General features: G+C 37.7%; 2 protein-coding genes across 2 annotated transcripts; both read right to left on the reverse strand.

Annotated features, from left to right (window-relative positions):
• Nucleotides 1–9,473: 9,473 nt before the first annotated feature.
• Smp_175110 (neurotransmitter gated ion channel, putative) lies at nt 9,474–9,698 on the reverse strand (the record flags this gene model as incomplete). Its single annotated transcript, XM_018798675.1, has 1 exon — nt 9,474–9,698. A coding segment is annotated over one exon (225 nt), but the record flags the coding sequence as incomplete, so codon positions are not given.
• A 7,583-nt stretch (nt 9,699–17,281) lies between these two features.
• Smp_096500 (neurotransmitter gated ion channel, putative) lies at nt 17,282–17,624 on the reverse strand (the record flags this gene model as incomplete). The annotated part of the gene is given in 2 exon segments (XM_018798686.1): nt 17,282–17,377; nt 17,382–17,624. Coding segments are annotated over 2 exon segments (339 nt in total).
• Nucleotides 17,625–17,846: the final 222 nt, after the last annotated feature.

Below are 17,846 nucleotides of genomic sequence, written 5' to 3' on the forward strand. Positions count from 1 at the left end.
GCGGCTTTACTCGCCATTTTCATGGCGTCGTGAAGATGCAACCAATGCTCATCTATACTTTTCGGTGGGGTGGTAGCTAGCCTAGAGGCTAGCTCCGCTCGATACTTACTTGCAACAGAAGTTGCAGCCAGTTTACTAATATCAATCCGTTGGTGGTGGTCAATCCTTCGGCCACTGAAAAGTAAGGTGAGATTGGCGCAGACCAGGGCATGATCAGACTCCAGATAGGTACTCCAAAAGGAGCGGCAGTCTTGTACCACTCGGCCACAAGTTATAACACAACTCCTCTAGGTGGACTCACTGTGTCCACCAGCCCGGTTAAGGTGCTGGACATTCGCTTTTCGGCCCTGTCAGAGGCTGTATAAGCGTGGCCGCGTGAGAGCATTTCGAGAGGGCGCACGCTCCCCACTCTCGGCCGTACTAGGGCATTTTGTGGCCGTCTATGTATAAACATCTTGTAGTTGAAGAGCAAGGATATTCGTGATCCCTCTACCAATATTGAATAAACCAGGAATTTACAGAAAATTGGAAAACCCTGATTCCAAACCAATGGTACACATGGGTTCCAGGATCTTGAGGGAACAAATAGCATATGAACCTATTGTTGGTCACCGGCTACCATGGGACTGCATCTCCTTACGATGCTCCACTGCTTTATGGATCAGACTTTTAGGTCAAAGGCTTCGGGTGTGGCAACCTAAGAAAACCACCTGTTCCGGTTTGTGCACCTGTGCAGCATCACAGCCCTCACACAAATCAAATGAGATTTGTGTGGCGCATATATATTTGGTGCCCCTTTGTACCAATATTTGTTTAAATAAAATAAAATAAGTGTTTCATAACCATTCGTGCCAGCCTGAAAATCAGTCTTGAGTGCTGTTAGAGGTATGAGGGCAGTTATCACTTCGCGAAAAGCGAATGTCCGGCGCTTTAACCGGGTTGATGGACACGGAGGGTCCACCTAGGGGAGTTGGAAAACCCTAATTCCAAGCCGATGGTGCACATGGGCTCCAGCATCCTGAAGCAACGAATGGCGTATGAACCAACTGTTGGTCACCGGCTACCATGTGACTGCATCTCCTCACTATGCTCCACTGTTTTGTGGATCAGACCTTTAGGTCAAAGGCTTCGGGTGTGGCCTCCTAAGAAAACGACCTGCTTCAGTCTGGGCACCTGGGCGGTATCACAGCCCTCACACAAATCGAATGAGATTTGTGAGGCGCATATTTATCTGGTGCTTCCTTGTACCAATATGTGTTTAAATAAATAAATAAATAATAAAGTTATCACTTCCAGGTTGCCCACACCGTGGGAGGGTTCTTCTAGAGGTACCTGAAAAAGAAATTGGATTAGAAGTCGTCTTAATAAACTAAGAGCGTGACCGCAATGCCCAAGGGACAACTGCTTGAGGTCAGTCACACGACCTTTTTGTGGGTACTTTTTGTGTTAGCTCCGTACTTGTTGGGACCTCACCTTACGGATATCCGTGAGTTAAGACGAGGTGTGCAATTTTAGGGTCGACCTTTTCTAACCCCACCCCTCCTTGTGGGAAGGCAGCATCGCTGTTATGCTGGTTGTCTGAAAGAAACACCTTACTGCTGTCACACCTCTGTACAGTCAGCAGTACTTCGCCTTCGGACCTTGGTTTACTGCAGTCCAAGCTGTGAGGTAAATGAGGTCTTGCTAGACAGTCTCAATACTTGATCACAAAGTGGTCGATGTCTAGTCCTAGGAGACTTTAATGCACCCACGGTAGACTGTAAAAATCTGAGAATTGAATTGTCAGAAAATTCATTCGAGCAGGAACTAGTTGGTTAGGTTATCACGTGTCCTAGTTCGACATATGAAAGAAGCGACTAGGTACGACCCAGACTCTGAATCATCCTTACTACATCTTATATTGACCCATTATGAGGATGACGTCACGAACCTCGATTACATGCCAACCCTAGGTAAACGCGACCATGTAGTTCTAACCTTTGATTTCTATAAATTTGTCAAAAACAAGCACGCGTCACATCAACCCAGACGTCTGGAAAGCAAGTATACAAGACATTATACACTCAGCATCTTCAGTAGATTGGACAATAGAGCCAGAGTCCCCAATTGAAATACCTTGGGATGTATCTCGAAACTTATACTTAAGTTACGGCACCCCACATCCATTGTACTACATCAGGGGGTCCGAGAAACTCCACCATGGTTCAGTAGGGGGGTTCGCACCCTTCTGTGTAAGAGAACGTGGGCTAGATTGAGGTTACTGGGGGCTGATGATGCAAAATCTAAATATCGAGAAGCTCAGAAAACCCATGCCTCGATCCTCTAGAAGGTTGTACAAAGAAAAAATTGCTAGGGAATCTATAGAATACCCTAAACGCTTGTATTCGTATATAAACCAAAGGACAAAAAGAAGACGAAACATTCCAGCATTATGGGGAAACAGTAACGCTTTACCATTAGTGGAGGATGAATATGGTAAAGATCAAATATTCTCAAGCTCCTTTAGCAATGTATATACCGTAGAAACATCTCGTCAGTCCATACAAATACCCACACACTGGACAACGTGACTATTAAAGAATCCGATGTCTTTGGTCTCCTAAGTCGGACATAGGTAAATCCACGGGACTCGATGGACTGTATCCTAGGTTACTAAAAAAACCAGCTAATTTCGTTGAGAACCCCACCCCTAGGTATGTGCTTTGATCTATCCGTAACCCAGGGTTGCTTACCAAAAGACTGAAAGAACTCCATAGTAAGTACTGTCTTCAAAACAGGTACGAAACATAAACCTGAGAACTACCGAACCGTCAGCCTAACTAGCGTGGTTGCTAAAATTTTAGAAAAGATTATTCGGAAGAAGCCGTTTGAGTATCTCGATGAAAACCGGATCCTTTCGGAAAAGCAGCATGGTTTTAGGATAGGTTATTCCTGTCTCAGTCAGTCAGTCAGCTACAACGTAGGACCAGGCACATATATGCATTGGTCCAAGTTGCCATATCTCGTTAGCACAAGATGAACACCGGATTCATAGAAATAGTTAATTTAGTGGTGGTGGTAGTATATAAAAGATAGGTTGTATATAAGGATATAGAATAGGAAAGAAGAACGTTATGAAGCAATTTTAATCTCAAGGTTTAAGGGAAGATAAAGAGTGTATACACCTACGCCATTGTGATCGATTCTGAGCCGTCACATAGTCTACAACCATTGGTTACGATAGTCACGCGGACCCCAACCAGGTAGTCTGCATCTGCCAACATGGCTCAGACTAGAAGTTAGTGACTTCAAGCACTGATGCCACGTTTTGGTTTGGCCGCCTCTAACTCTCTTCCAACCATCCCCTACACCAGTCAGCATAGCGCGTCGTGGTAATCGGTGTTCAGGCATACGTAACACGTGACCGAACCATCTCAGTCGATGAAGATTCATCACCTCAACTGATTTACCATCATTTCCTAATACCCTGCGTCGAACCTCACTATTACTGACCCGGTGATCCCAGCAGATGCGAGCAATATTTCTAAGGCATCTGTGGTCAAATACTAGTAACCTACGAGTATCTTCTACTCTTAATTGCCATGTTTCACAGCCGTAAAGTAGAACAGAGCGAACTGCTGCGCAGTATACTCGTCCCTTAATTGATAGACAGATATCTCGCCTTCGCCATAGGTGACGTAAGTTGGCAAAAGCCAAACGAGCTTTTTGAATCCGTGATGAGATTCCGTCAGACACCAACCCATTAGGGCTGATCAGACTTCCAAGATCAGTGAAGTTGTCGACGCGTTCGACTACTTCGCTCCCTATCCTTAGTTCAGGTGTTGACGCAGGCCAGTCCTGGAGTAACAATTTACATTTAGATGGGGAGAAACGCATCCCAAACATCCTGGCATTATTACTCAGTTCTAACAGGAGACTGCATTCTGTCAGCGTCTTCACCAAACAGGACTATGTCATCTGCGTATTCTAAGTCGCTTAGTGGACCCCCTGGTAGATCAATTCCTGAAAATTCAGTCGACGAGTGTTATTTCCAGCAACAGGTCTATAATGAAGTTAAACAAAAATGGTGATAGTAGACAGCCTTGACGGACACCACTTGAGGATGTAAAATCATTTGACAGTTCACCATAAGCTCTTACTCGACTGGTAGTCTTCGAGTAAAGAGCCTTCACAAGGTTTATGTACTTCTGAGGTACATCTTTCAATGACAGACACTGCCACAGAACCTCTTGGTCTACAGAGTCAAATGCTGCTTTCAAGTCAAGAAAAACTATCATTGTCGGACACCGATAAGCGTGTCTGTGCTCTAAAACCTGACGAATAGTGAATATGTGGTCGATACAGTCACGACCAGTTCCTGTCTCATCGACTTATTAGTGGCTCGTGAAAGCTGGTGCGCTCTTAAAGACCAAAAGTTACCTATAGACGTACCCTACATTGACTTCAGCAAAGCTTTTGACAAAGTTCCTCACAAACGGCTTAGGAGTCATCGTTAGCCAAGACTTAGAAACTACTGAAAACTGCCATGCAATAGCCGCCCAAGGTTTTAGAACCTTAGGGTCAATACGTAGGGTCTTTAGTCGTGTCGACGCTAAAACGTTTTTGACTTTATATACAGTATTCGTGTGTCCTAAACTTGAATACTGCATATAAGCGGCTAGTTTCTGCTTGATTAAGACAGTGAGCTTCTGGAAAAGGTTCAGAGAACAGCAACTAAGCTGATTCCCGGAATAGCAAAGCTCCTGTGTGGTACTCGACTGGCCAAGCCAAACCTATTTCCGTTGTCATATCGAAGAACTGGAGGCGACTTGATTGCAGTTCTCAAATCACTTAGTGGTAAATTTGCACCTGATATGGTCTTATTTTTCGTCTTTTAAAACAGAGAATTTACGAGGACACTCCAAAAACGTTCACAAGCCCAGAACATATTACTTGTCAGCTAACTATCGACTTTCCCATCAAACTATCAACGAGTGGAATTCATTACCGTAACGCATGAATGAAGCTCCACCTGTCAACGTTTTCAAAGGAAATTTGGATCAACTAAGGAATCATGACTGCCAGGAATAACATAGGCCAGAGAGACTTCTGTCTTTTCCAAACTGAGACTGACACGCACGTCCTGTCCACAAGTCATTAGGATTTTATGTTGGATACCACTACCATTAGAACACCGTCAAATCCCAAGTGTATATAAAGAACCGTTAGATTAATTGACAGTCCATTATAAACGAACCTTAATCCTTCATTATGCATATCGGTGATAACTATTCTTAGTCACCAAGCAGTTAGCAAATATTAGAAACCCGATCAGATTTTACATTAAAATATTATGATTAAATAAGGCAGTTAGATTGTCCACAAAATTAGTTTCAAACATAGCTTAAACTGTGTTACTTTACATCTGAAAGCAGAAAGCAAAGTCTGTCTTAAGCATAATTTTCAGACTATGACGACTCAAAGTTTAACACCCATATTTCACAACACTAGTCATCGAGACGATCACTTGTCCATGACAGCACAAACTCATCAATCGAAAAGGATTAAAAATAATTTCTGACCAAAAATATTACACATATGACTTTTGGGAACATAAGTGACCAGAACGCTTACCACACATAGGCATTTGAAACGAATGTCCCACACCGCCTTCTAGCATGTAAAACATTATTAATGTGTTGTTAGCACCAGAGAAAATTCAATGTTTCAATATGGTCCTCTTTTCTATATCGCCTTCTTTAGCCTGAAAAATCAACAGAAAACATATAAATATCGGAAAGAATTGAGCTTCACAATCTAACTTTGTCGGACAGAACAAGCCAACTTTTGTTCTTTAGGATCTGAATTCGGATAGTGGCGAAGCGTTGTTAGTTACGAAAAGGTGTGGTTCTTGTTATATTCCTTCTGATATCCGGAGGTGGAGACAAGTTGGTTAGTAATGGGATTGATGGCGAAGTAAGATCTTGGGTAGTCCGTCTCGATACCTGCAAGCCTAAAGTAATCGTCTGGTTTTCTTTGAGCGATTTAGCAGAATGTCCTCCTATCGAACATCAGGATCATACTCCAAATTATCCTCCCCTAATACACAGCTTTATTTGGACGTTTTATTTTGGGTTCAAATTTTAAGTCTATTTGTCGATATCGTTAGATTACGTCTTTTAAACTAATTTGAATTTAAATTGATATAACTGTTTGTATGGAACTGGGACATACCTTGGAAACAAGGGGTGAACGTTTTGAAGGATGATACATAATTCGAAAGTGAGGGTTCTGAGGCTGTTTTCGAGTTGTTTGGCGTTTGTGAAAATAAATGTAATGATAATTTGAGTGTTCATAGTATGAGTTGCAATGGGTTTAGTTCTGAAAGCCTTAAATTAAGTAATGGATTGCCCAAAAATAAATAAATAGAAAGGAGGTTGGAATCGGAGAAGGAGCTTGAGATGTTGGATATTTCAAACGATGTCTAGTTCGGTGATTTGTTATTGGGAAGAAGTTGACGGGTGGCTTATGGATAGTGTGGAGGCGAATCCTAAGGTGGAAGGGTATTTACAATATAATACTGGTTATAACAGTGGTTTAGGAGAATCACCCAGAATTCAAGAAAGGACAGTGGGCCCACTGTGACAGGGATACACTGTCTTTCATCATTAACAGTGTCGATTTACCCGAAATTGATATTAAGCACTTTAATGGACAACCTGTCCAATAACACTATATTATTAGGGAGGTTACTGGCTTCATCGTAAGTAAATTGTCCACTTAGAGTCAATAGTAATCATGTGTAGTGCAAACTTCGCTAATCCTTCACCTCGATAACCGCTATAATACAAATCTTAACGGTGCATGAAATCAGAAGGCAATAGGAAGCAGCAACTACAGTTCAATGTCAAATAACACAAGCCACAAAGCTACAAGCACATGAGTAAGTATCAGCGAGCTAGCGCGAGCATTTACATAGGCAAATTTATAGTCAAATTGTATAAGGGCGCAGCAAGACAAAGCAAAAGTTAATAATAGGATTTCAGTGCATATATATGTGGGGAGGAGGATGAATCATCAAATGATATTTAAGCAATCAAGGTTTTGGCTAGAGTCTGTCATGTGCTCTAGTGATCATAACAGTACAAAGATATATGCGAATCGTGAAAGAAGCTGGAGATAGCTGCTGAAGTAACGGAAATGCATCGGAACTCTCATTACCTTCCAAATCGAATATATCCAGTTGGGGGTGTTAAAGTGTATGTTATTGTTTGTCTAATCTTCCAATATAACTCAAATTAAAAAATATCCAGCTTTTCTTGTACTAGATACTAACTAAAGGCCTGGACAGGTAACTAGATAAATTGTTATACTTAATAGAAGCGTCTTCTAGCATGTAGACTTATTTGTCAATGTTTGAAGCTTCAGATTTCGCGTTTCATTGATGTATATAGAATATTAGTGATTACCGAAGAAGCACAAACGGTGAAGTGCATTCTCACTGACTCTTATATACTGATCAAAAGCATGAGATTGCGAATAATAATAATAAAGGTTTTTGACTTGTTAAAAAAATTTTATTACATGGTCGTCAACCATCTTATAACTATTTTCACCCTAATTGTTCACGGTCACGTATAATCAACTACATAAAATCAGCCTTCGAAATGGGCATCTTTATTACTGAAAACACTCTTAATGTTGACAACATTGTAAAATTAAGCAGTAACTCTTAATTGTATTACAGATTGTGATACTCAACAACACACATTGTAAAGTGAGATCAACAAAACAAACACACAATAAGATGAAACGCTCACCACCACACTAACTTTCTTTGACCTTGTATGTCTTGTTTATCCACCAATCACAATTTTATGTTCATTCTAAAATAATATTCACCTCGTTGACTCATTTTTTCCTATGCTCTAGTTACTGTTCGAAACAGATAAAGTTTATTAGGCTAAATAGCTTGCTTCCTCTGACTATGGCGAAACCAAGACTCTGTACTCGACATTAAGAAATCGCCTCCTAAAAATTTTTTCGTTTATTGTTAACACCGATTTCTAATGACACAAAGCACCTCCATTTTATTAAACATTATTATTTACAAAAATAACCTCCACATAGAAGGCTTTTACTTATTCCACTTAAATTATTTTTCATTTAATGAAGTGTAGACCTTTATTCATTCAGCAATGTTGGACCTTTAGATACAAAAATCACTGTTTTTATTTGAAATCTGTCTCAATCGACAGGAAACGTGTCATCGTCACCAAGAAATAGTCGACAATTTTTCGAGCTTACTTTAAGTGACATACATAGTCGTTCTTATGGCAGCGAAATTATATGCACGTAATTTTTACCAGTTTTCTTTTGTCATGATACTTGTCAACTTCAATCGACATAACGGGATAAATTAAGTCCCGTTTCTAAGTGATATGCAAGAAAATTGATGCCTTTCTTCGTCCCAATGCTTATTAACAGTCCGTTGTACCGAATGGCATTCGAATATAATTGACGTAACCTCTTTCTTAAATTACGAGACCATAAAATTCTAATATAACAATGCCGATTACAACTATGTACCATTGACAGCAAATTACCAAATCCATACAAGCAACAAATACTGTATTCCCTTACAACAAAGCCACACATTTCGAAACAAAGTTAACCAGTCACTTATTCTTAAATAATTCTAAATCATAAGCTTAAAGTCTCATCAACAGGCTTCCGAAATCACAATAACCATAGCAATAATGTCGGCCAACAATAATAATTAGCGAGGTCATTTTTAAAACTGTAAACCTTATTGGACGGCAGGTGACAGTGAAATGGAATAAAGAGAATTAAAAAGCTTTCATTCATAGGTGCACAGTGCGTGAATCTCCATAAAAACCACTATGTTACCTAAATTATATATAAAATGTCACCCTTCATAAATTGGTACTCAGCAATAAAAATAAAAGGAAATCCATATCACTCGCCTATAAGTGGAATATTTTTAGCTGTTGACGGAACACGTTCAGCCATCAACATCATAAACATAGAAAAAGCTAAAAATACTGATAAACCTAATGTAACTTTTTCACCTGAATCAATTGGTGTCCAAAATGTAATTAATGTAAGTAATGTTAATAGAATACATGGTATAACAATATTCCAAATATAGAAAAAACTTCTTCTTTGTAAGAACAATTTCAATACTAAATCAGTTTGTCTACTATCCAGTTTGTTATCATAAATCTGAATGTTTGATATGCTTGTAGTTGGTTTCCAAACAGTCAATGTATCAGTAGATCGGTAGGTGTAAGATAATATAGCATGTTTCAACATCCAATCTGTACTATCCTAATAAGATGATGTATCCAATGCATTTCTAGTTAGATAATCTTCTTCAAAATCACTACTATCAACATCATCCTGTTCTTCTTCGTCATGATCGCTTTTTTCTTTACTTAAATGCTGATTAGAGTCATTTGACATGAATGATGCTAAAGGAGGTAACAATTTTGTAGAGTATTTCCAGTTTTTGTTTGTTGTTGTTGATTAATTTGAAATTTATATTCAATCCAATCAGATGCATGCATCCATGATCCAAATTGTATTTCACAATTTTCGTCGTCGAATGGAAATAATGTAATGTCGACTTTACAAGATGTTTTCAATTGTACTGGAATTGGCCATGATACTCTACCAGAGCTATGAACTAATACATAGACACCTTCTAGAAAACCAGAACTTGTATGATCAGCACTATAATGAAAAGATAAATCGTAGTTTGATAAGTATACTTTGTTACTAAAGTCGATGGTTATTCAATCGGTCAATATTTTTGGGCTTGCTACATGATTATATATATTTAAAGCTGCTTAGAACCTTCTCTGAAAATTTACATTGGAACTTGATAATTAGTCTATGATTTCACATGAAACCAAAGGTGTCTGTCTATCTCACTACTACAGATCATGAGTGTTTCTCTACCCTCTTCATTCATACAACAAGAAGGTTGAGTTCTGTGGATAAATTCCACAATAATAAGACATTTCAATAAATTCAATGATGTTTTATTGTCGTGAAAGAACAAATAAGCTCGGAATTTAGTTTCAATCACCTCTGTTGTTCAGATATGAAAAATGGTCAATATATCTGCTTTCTCTTTTTCCTTAGTAACTTTCGATTAAGAGTTCATTTAAAGCAATCATAACTAACGTATTTACTTTCAGAAGGCAAAAACATGTTTTAATATTAAACAATAAATCAGATTATAATCAGAGAAGGGTTTTGTGGATAGTATAGTAATTCAGTAGTTGAAGTCGTGAGTCGATCGAAACTAGACCACCATGGAAAATCTGGAATTACTAGAAGGCCGTTTCGTCCTAATATGGGACTCCTCAGCAGCGCGCATGACCACAAGTCATTTATCAGTTCAGTGACCAATGAATATTTTTGTTTAGAATTATGGAATTTATGGACCAAGTCTTATTAATAAAAAGTACAAACCAACATGTAAGTGCATTTAATTGACAAACTCATAGTTGAGAAAAACAAAACATACAGAATTCCACTATCTAATGAAGAAAATTATTAACTTATTAGTCTCTATGAGAATTTTATTTCGTTTAGTATTTAGTATTTCTTTAAACTTTTAAGCTACTGTAGTGTTTGTATGAACTAAAGATTCTTTTGTACTTGATGACTGCTTGATTTCGAATTCCAGATACAATATATTCGTTCATGCTCATCTATCGCCTCTTGATTAAATTGCGTTATTTCTGAGATTACTAGTTTGTTCCATAATTCAGATACTCCTAATCGTCACATTGGTGCCGCAATAGAGCCTGTGACGGAACAGTTGGGCATTCATTCAACTTCTAAACCTTTTGAAGATTATTTGGAAAGGTTTGAGATGTGACGGCTGATAAATCTGCGACACATTTCCTCGCGTTCATCGGCAAAGAAGCCTGCAGTTTATTAAAAATTCAGCATATCCAGAAAAGCTTATCTCACGCCCTCATACAACTCTTAAGGAACTGCTATTAAATCACTTAAAACGCACCAGTTTTGAATGGTGTGAGAGAGAAAAATTCCATAAGATGATTCGTCAGAATAACTAAAAGGTTGGGGAATTCATCCTTGAATTGCAAAGACAAGCTGTCAAATGCAATTTCGGTGATCAACTTCTTGTGCAGCCTCGTGACAGACTGATTGCAGGAATTAGCATACCGGGTCTGGAAAGAAAGCTGTTAAGAATGTCGAACGGTTCAAGATGCTAGAACTGCGTGTATTAACTACAAATCAGTGAATGGACTCTAGATATCCAGTCGATGAAAATTTATAATACTTTGCTCAGTCGTGATGATGAAATACAATCTCAGGGTCGATCAAACTTGCATTCGGTCAATAGTGATTCCTATTCTTGTAAAAATATAAAGCGTGATTTAACAAGGAATTGCAAAGTAAATCACAAATGTGAGAACAAGTTTGGTAAGTGTTTGTCCTGTGTCAGATTTCATCCACTTAATTCGTGTTCGTTTAGTAATTATAAATGTTTTAAATGTGGCAAGGTAGAACACAGTATGCAAAACTACTGTTCACTTTGCTTCAAGTAGTACCAAGTCTAGTAATTTAGATCCCAATAATTAGGCCGTTCCTAATGATCATTTATGTTTACCCACCACTTCGAAAGGCAATGTTCATATTCAAAAACGAATATATACATTCCTCGCTTCATTTCATGACATTATTGTAGACACAGGTAGTATAGAGTTCATTATTTCATACAATAACCTGAAATCTTTGGATTCTAATGTTGTAGTACGACTCGCTGAAGTCTCAGTATTGGAGATTACTAAAATAAACTTCCCATTCGAGGATGCTGCGAATTGCCAATACGAGATGATAATTATTCATATATGCCTTGTGGGTTTTTAGTTGGTGAAACAGGACCATCAATAATGGGTTTAAAAATTTGAAAAGGACTAAAGTGGGGTTGTCTTTAATAGTTTCTAAAGAAATGTCTGATACTCTAATTGAAGATTTGTTAGATGAATATGCTAAGTGGGGGTTTGAAAATTTAGCCCATAAAACCTTAAGTACAGGATGATTCAGACTTTCCTAAAGGAAGAATAGTTCTCAATGGCCTCCAAGAAACAGTACATAAAGACATAAACCGATTCATGTACGAAACGTTTAATCGAACCGATCCAGTGTTTAGCATGAGGTACTACTATTGTTATACCCTTGAAGTCGGGTGGCAAGACCCCTAGAATATGTGGTGTCTATAGACTAACACTGAACTACTGTTTGTTGAACCAAACGTGAATGACAGGAGAAGCTGATGATATTCTAAATCGACTTCGTGGTTCCAAGGTGTTCTGGAAAGTTGAATTGAATGATTCATATCTTCGAATTCTTCCAGATCAATCTTCATCTATTTTGACAACAACTAACACTCCTTTTAGCCTTTCAAAATAAAACTTCCCTCCATTTGGTCGAAGTTGTTCTCCAGGCATATTCCAGGAAGTGATGAATAATGTGGTCGGTGATCTTGAAGGTGTTGAAGTTTATCAAAATGATCCTCTTATTCATGATAGTGATATTTAATATCTTGACATCCAATTCATTCAAACGGCGTGAGGAACAAAAGTTATGCTTATGAAGTCTACTAAAGTTTCTTCAAAGTGATGCTGTTCTTCGAACTCACTTCACTGGTTTACATTCCGCACTTATAACTTGTGCATCACCTGTGAGTATTGGTGCAGTTTAGGAGCAGGAAGGTAGACCATTTATCTGTATTTCACGCAAACTTACTGTTACTGAACAAGGTTACTCACAAACACAGCGAGAATATTTCTGTTCAAAGCAATACATAGAGTGCAGAATTCTCTGGTAGTAAACCTCAATTTAAAAGATCCATAACGACGTCACAATCTGGTTACAGATACACACCTAGCAATCTAATTTGAAGTTGAGACTCACACCGAATGTGGATGTATGACATACAAAATAAACTACTACCACCCACTAGAGGTTCGGTGCACCAACTTCTATTTTACGATTCTGCTTGGTGTACTGGAATTGAGATCAGAATTATTCGTTTGTTAACTAATGTATATGTCCGCAATGTTAGCCATGTCATCTGCTGAGCACCAAACAGGTTTACGATTGAGTTAATTTCCACTTGGTTCACGGGTAGTCAGATGTTCCCCAAAAGATAAATAACACAGAATCTATCTCAATTTATCATAGTCCAAAATACAAGGCAAGGAGATGCAGGTTTCAACTACTGTCCTGGTCTCTTCTTTACAGAAGTATTATGGTGTATGCTACTTATGCCGACATAGATTAGAAGTATGTAACACCAATCGGAAGTGAAAATCCTGGTAGCAGAAGGCTAAGGAGATCCAGTTGAAGAGAACAGAAGGGAAAAAGGGAAGGAATTGTGAACTAGAAAACAAAACAGTATGTGAAGGACAAATGATGGTGTAGGGTCAGTGAAATGTCACTGAACCCTAGCCAAATCATCCGGCAGTTGGGTCACTGAATATCGAACAGATCACCGGTCCTTGTCAAGGTCAAAGACAGTCAACGCGCATCAGTTAATCATACGCCATGGACTGGCCCATGCGGCAGTGGTTCTAATTTCACTTGTATCTACTTTAACTAATATATTCCTGTAATAAAGTCCTTTGTGTTGTAGAGTCTTCAGAGCATCTATGGTCCCTTGATACGTCTATGGGGCAATCCACGTAAGGTGCTGGTCGCGAGGTGTGACTTCGAAGTTAGCTCGTTCGTCACATCACTCCCGTCTAACTCGAGTAGGCCTCCAATCATTTCGACATAGATAATCAACGTTGATGTTCAACAATGGAAATTCGCAAACGAATCATTCAGTGTATAGTTCTCATATTTTACCAAGATATTCCGTAAATTTAAAATTAAAGTACATTTGTTGTCCTCACATGCGTTCTCGTTCATTGCAGTACTATTATTACTATTATAAACTTCAACACCTTCAAGATCACCGACCACATTATTCATCACTTCCTGGAATATGCCTGGAGAACAACTTCGACCAAATGGAGGGAAGTTTTATTTTGAAAGGCTAAAAGGAGTGTTAGTTGTTGTCAAAATAGATGAAGATTGATCTGGAAGAATTCGAAGATATGAATCATTCAATTCAACTTTCCAGAACACCTTGGAACCACGAAGTCGATTTAGAATATCATCAGCTTCTCCTGTCATTCACGTTTGGTTCAACAAACAGTAGTTCAGTGTTAGTCTATAGACACCACATATTCTAGGGGTCTTGCCACCCGACTTCAAGGGTATAACAATAGTAGTACCTCATGCTAAACACTGGATCGGTTCGATTAAACGTTTCGTACATGAATCGGTTTATGTCTTTATGTACTGTTTCTTGGAGGCCATTGAGAACTATTCTTCCTTTAGGAAAGTCTGAATCATCCTGTACTTAAGGTTTTATGGGCTAAATTTTCAAACCCCCACTTAGCATATTCATCTAACAAATCTTCAATTAGAGTATCAGACATTTCTTTAGAAACTATTAAAGACAACCCCACTTTAGTCCTTTTCAAATTTTTAAACCCATTATTGATGGTCCTGTTTCACCAACTAAAAACCCACAAGGCATATATGAATAATTATCATCTCGTATTGGCAATTCGCAGCATCCTCGAATGGGAAGTTTATTTTAGTAATCTCCAATACTGAGACTTCAGCGAGTCGTACTACAACATTAGAATCCAAAGATTTCAGGTTATTGTATGAAATAATGAACTCTATACTACCTGTGTCTACAATAATGTCATGAAATGAAGCGAGGAATGTATATATTCGTTTTTGAATATGAACATTGCCTTTCGAAGTGGTGGGTAAACATAAATGATCATTAGGAACGGCCTAATTATTGGGATCTAAATTACTAGACTTGGTACTACTTGAAGCAAAGTGAACAGTAGTTTTGCATACTGTGTTCTACCTTGCCACATTTAAAACATTTATAATTACTAAACGAACACGAATTAAGTGGATGAAATCTGACACAGGACAAACACTTACCAAACTTGTTCTCACATTTGTGATTTACTTTGCAATTCCTTGTTAAATCACGCTTTATATTTTTACAAGAATAGGAATCACTATTGACCGAATGCAAGTTTGATCGACCCTGAGATTGTATTTCATCATCACGACTGAGCAAAGTATTATAAATTTTCATCGACTGGATATCTAGAGTCCATTCACTGATTTGTAGTTAATACACGCAGTTCTAGCATCTTGAACCGTTCGACATTCTTAACAGCTTTCTTTCCAGACCCGGTATGCTAATTCCTGCAATCAGTCTGTCACGAGGCTGCACAAGAAGTTGATCACCGAAATTGCATTTGACAGCTTGTCTTTGCAATTCAAGGATGAATTCCCCAACCTTTTAGTTATTCTGACGAATCATCTTATGGAATTTTTCTCTCTCACACCATTCAAAACTGGTGCGTTTTAAGTGATTTAATAGCAGTTCCTTAAGAGTTGTATGAGGGCGTGAGATAAGCTTTTCTGGATATGCTGAATTTTTAATAAACTGCAGGCTTCTTTGCCGATGAACGCGAGGAAATGTGTCGCAGATTTATCAGCCGTCACATCTCAAACCTTTCCAAATAATCCTCAAAAGGTTTAGAAGTTGAATGAATGCCCAACTGTTCCGTCACAGGCTCTATTGCGGCACCAATGTGACGATTAGGAGTATCTGAATTATGGAACAAACTAGTAATCTCAGAAATAACGCAATTTAATCAAGAGGCGATAGATGAGCATGAACGAATATATTGTATCTGGAATTCGAAATCAAGCAGTCATCAAGTACAAAAGAATCTTTAGTTCATACAAACACTACAGTAGCTTAAAAGTTTAAAGAAATACTAAATACTAAACGAAATAAAATTCTCATAGAGACTAATAAGTTAATAATTTTCTTCATTAGATAGTGGAATTCTGTATGTTTTGTTTTTCTCAACTATGAGTTTGTCAATTAAATGCACTTACATGTTGGTTTGTACTTTTTATTAATAAGACTTGGTCCATAAATTCCATAATTCTAAACAAAAATATTCATTGGTCACTGAACTGATAAATGACTTGTGGTCATGCGCGCTGCTGAGGAGTCCCATATTAGGACGAAACGGCCTTCTAGTAATTCCAGATTTTCCATGGTGGTCTAGTTTCGATCGACTCACGACTTCAACTACTGAATTACTATACTATCCACAAAACCCTTCTCTGATTATAATCTGATTTATTGTTTAATATTAAAACATGTTTTTGCCTTCTGAAAGTAAATACGTTAGTTATGATTGCTTTAAATGAACTCTTAATCGAAAGTTACTAAGGAAAAAGAGAAAGCAGATATATTGACCATTTTTCATATCTGAACAACAGAGGTGATTGAAACTAAATTCCGAGCTTATTTGTTCTTTCACGACAATAAAACATCATTGAATTTATTGAAATGTCTTATTATTGTGGAATTTATCCACAGAACTCAACCTTCTTGTTGTATGAATGAAGAGGGTAGAGAAACACTCATGATCTGTAGTAGTGAGATAGACAGACACCTTTGGTTTCATGTGAAATCATAGACTAATTATCAAGTTCCAATGTAAATTTTCAGAGAAGGTTCTAAGCAGCTTTAAATATATATAATCATGTAGCAAGCCCAAAAATATTGACCGATTGAATAACCATCGACTTTAGTAACAAAGTATACTTATCAAACTACGATTTATCTTTTCATTATAGTGCTGATCATACAAGTTCTGGTTTTCTAGAAGGTGTCTATGTATTAGTTCATAGCTCTGGTAGAGTATCATGGCCAATTCCAGTACAATTGAAAACATCTTGTAAAGTCGACATTACATTATTTCCATTCGACGACGAAAATTGTGAAATACAATTTGGATCATGGATGCATACATCTGATTGGATTGAATATAAATTTCAAATTAATCAACAACAACAAACAAAAACTGGAAATACTCTACAAAATTGTTACCTCCTTTAGCATCATTCATGTCAAATGACTCTAATCAGCATTTAAGTAAAGAAAAAAGCGATCATGACGAAGAAGAACAGGATGATGTTGATAGTAGTGATTTTGAAGAAGATTATCTAACTAGAAATGCATTGGATACATCATCTTATTAGGATAGTACAGATTGGATGTTGAAACATGCTATATTATCTTACACCTACCGATCTACTGATACATTGACTGTTTGGAAACCAACTACAAGCATATCAAACATTCAGATTTATGATAACAAACTGGATAGTAGACAAACTGATTTAGTATTGAAATTGTTCTTACAAAGAAGAAGTTTTTTCTATATTTGGAATATTGTTATACCATGTATTCTATTAACATTACTTACATTAATTACATTTTGGACACCAATTGATTCAGGTGAAAAAGTTACATTAGGTTTATCAGTATTTTTAGCTTTTTCTATGTTTATGATGTTGATGGCTGAACGTGTTCCGTCAACAGCTAAAAATATTCCACTTATAGGCGAGTGATATGGATTTCCTTTTATTTTTATTGCTGAGTACCAATTTATGAAGGGTGACATTTTATATATAATTTAGGTAACATAGTGGTTTTTATGGAGATTCACGCACTGTGCACCTATGAATGAAAGCTTTTTAATTCTCTTTATTCCATTTCACTGTCACCTGCCGTCCAATAAGGTTTACAGTTTTAAAAATGACCTCGCTAATTATTATTGTTGGCCGACATTATTGCTATGGTTATTGTGATTTCGGAAGCCTGTTGATGAGACTTTAAGCTTATG

Source organism: Schistosoma mansoni (assembly GCF_000237925.1).
Source record: "Schistosoma mansoni, WGS project CABG00000000 data, supercontig 0151, strain Puerto Rico, whole genome shotgun sequence".
Lineage (NCBI taxonomy): Eukaryota > Metazoa > Platyhelminthes > Trematoda > Strigeidida > Schistosomatidae > Schistosoma > Schistosoma mansoni.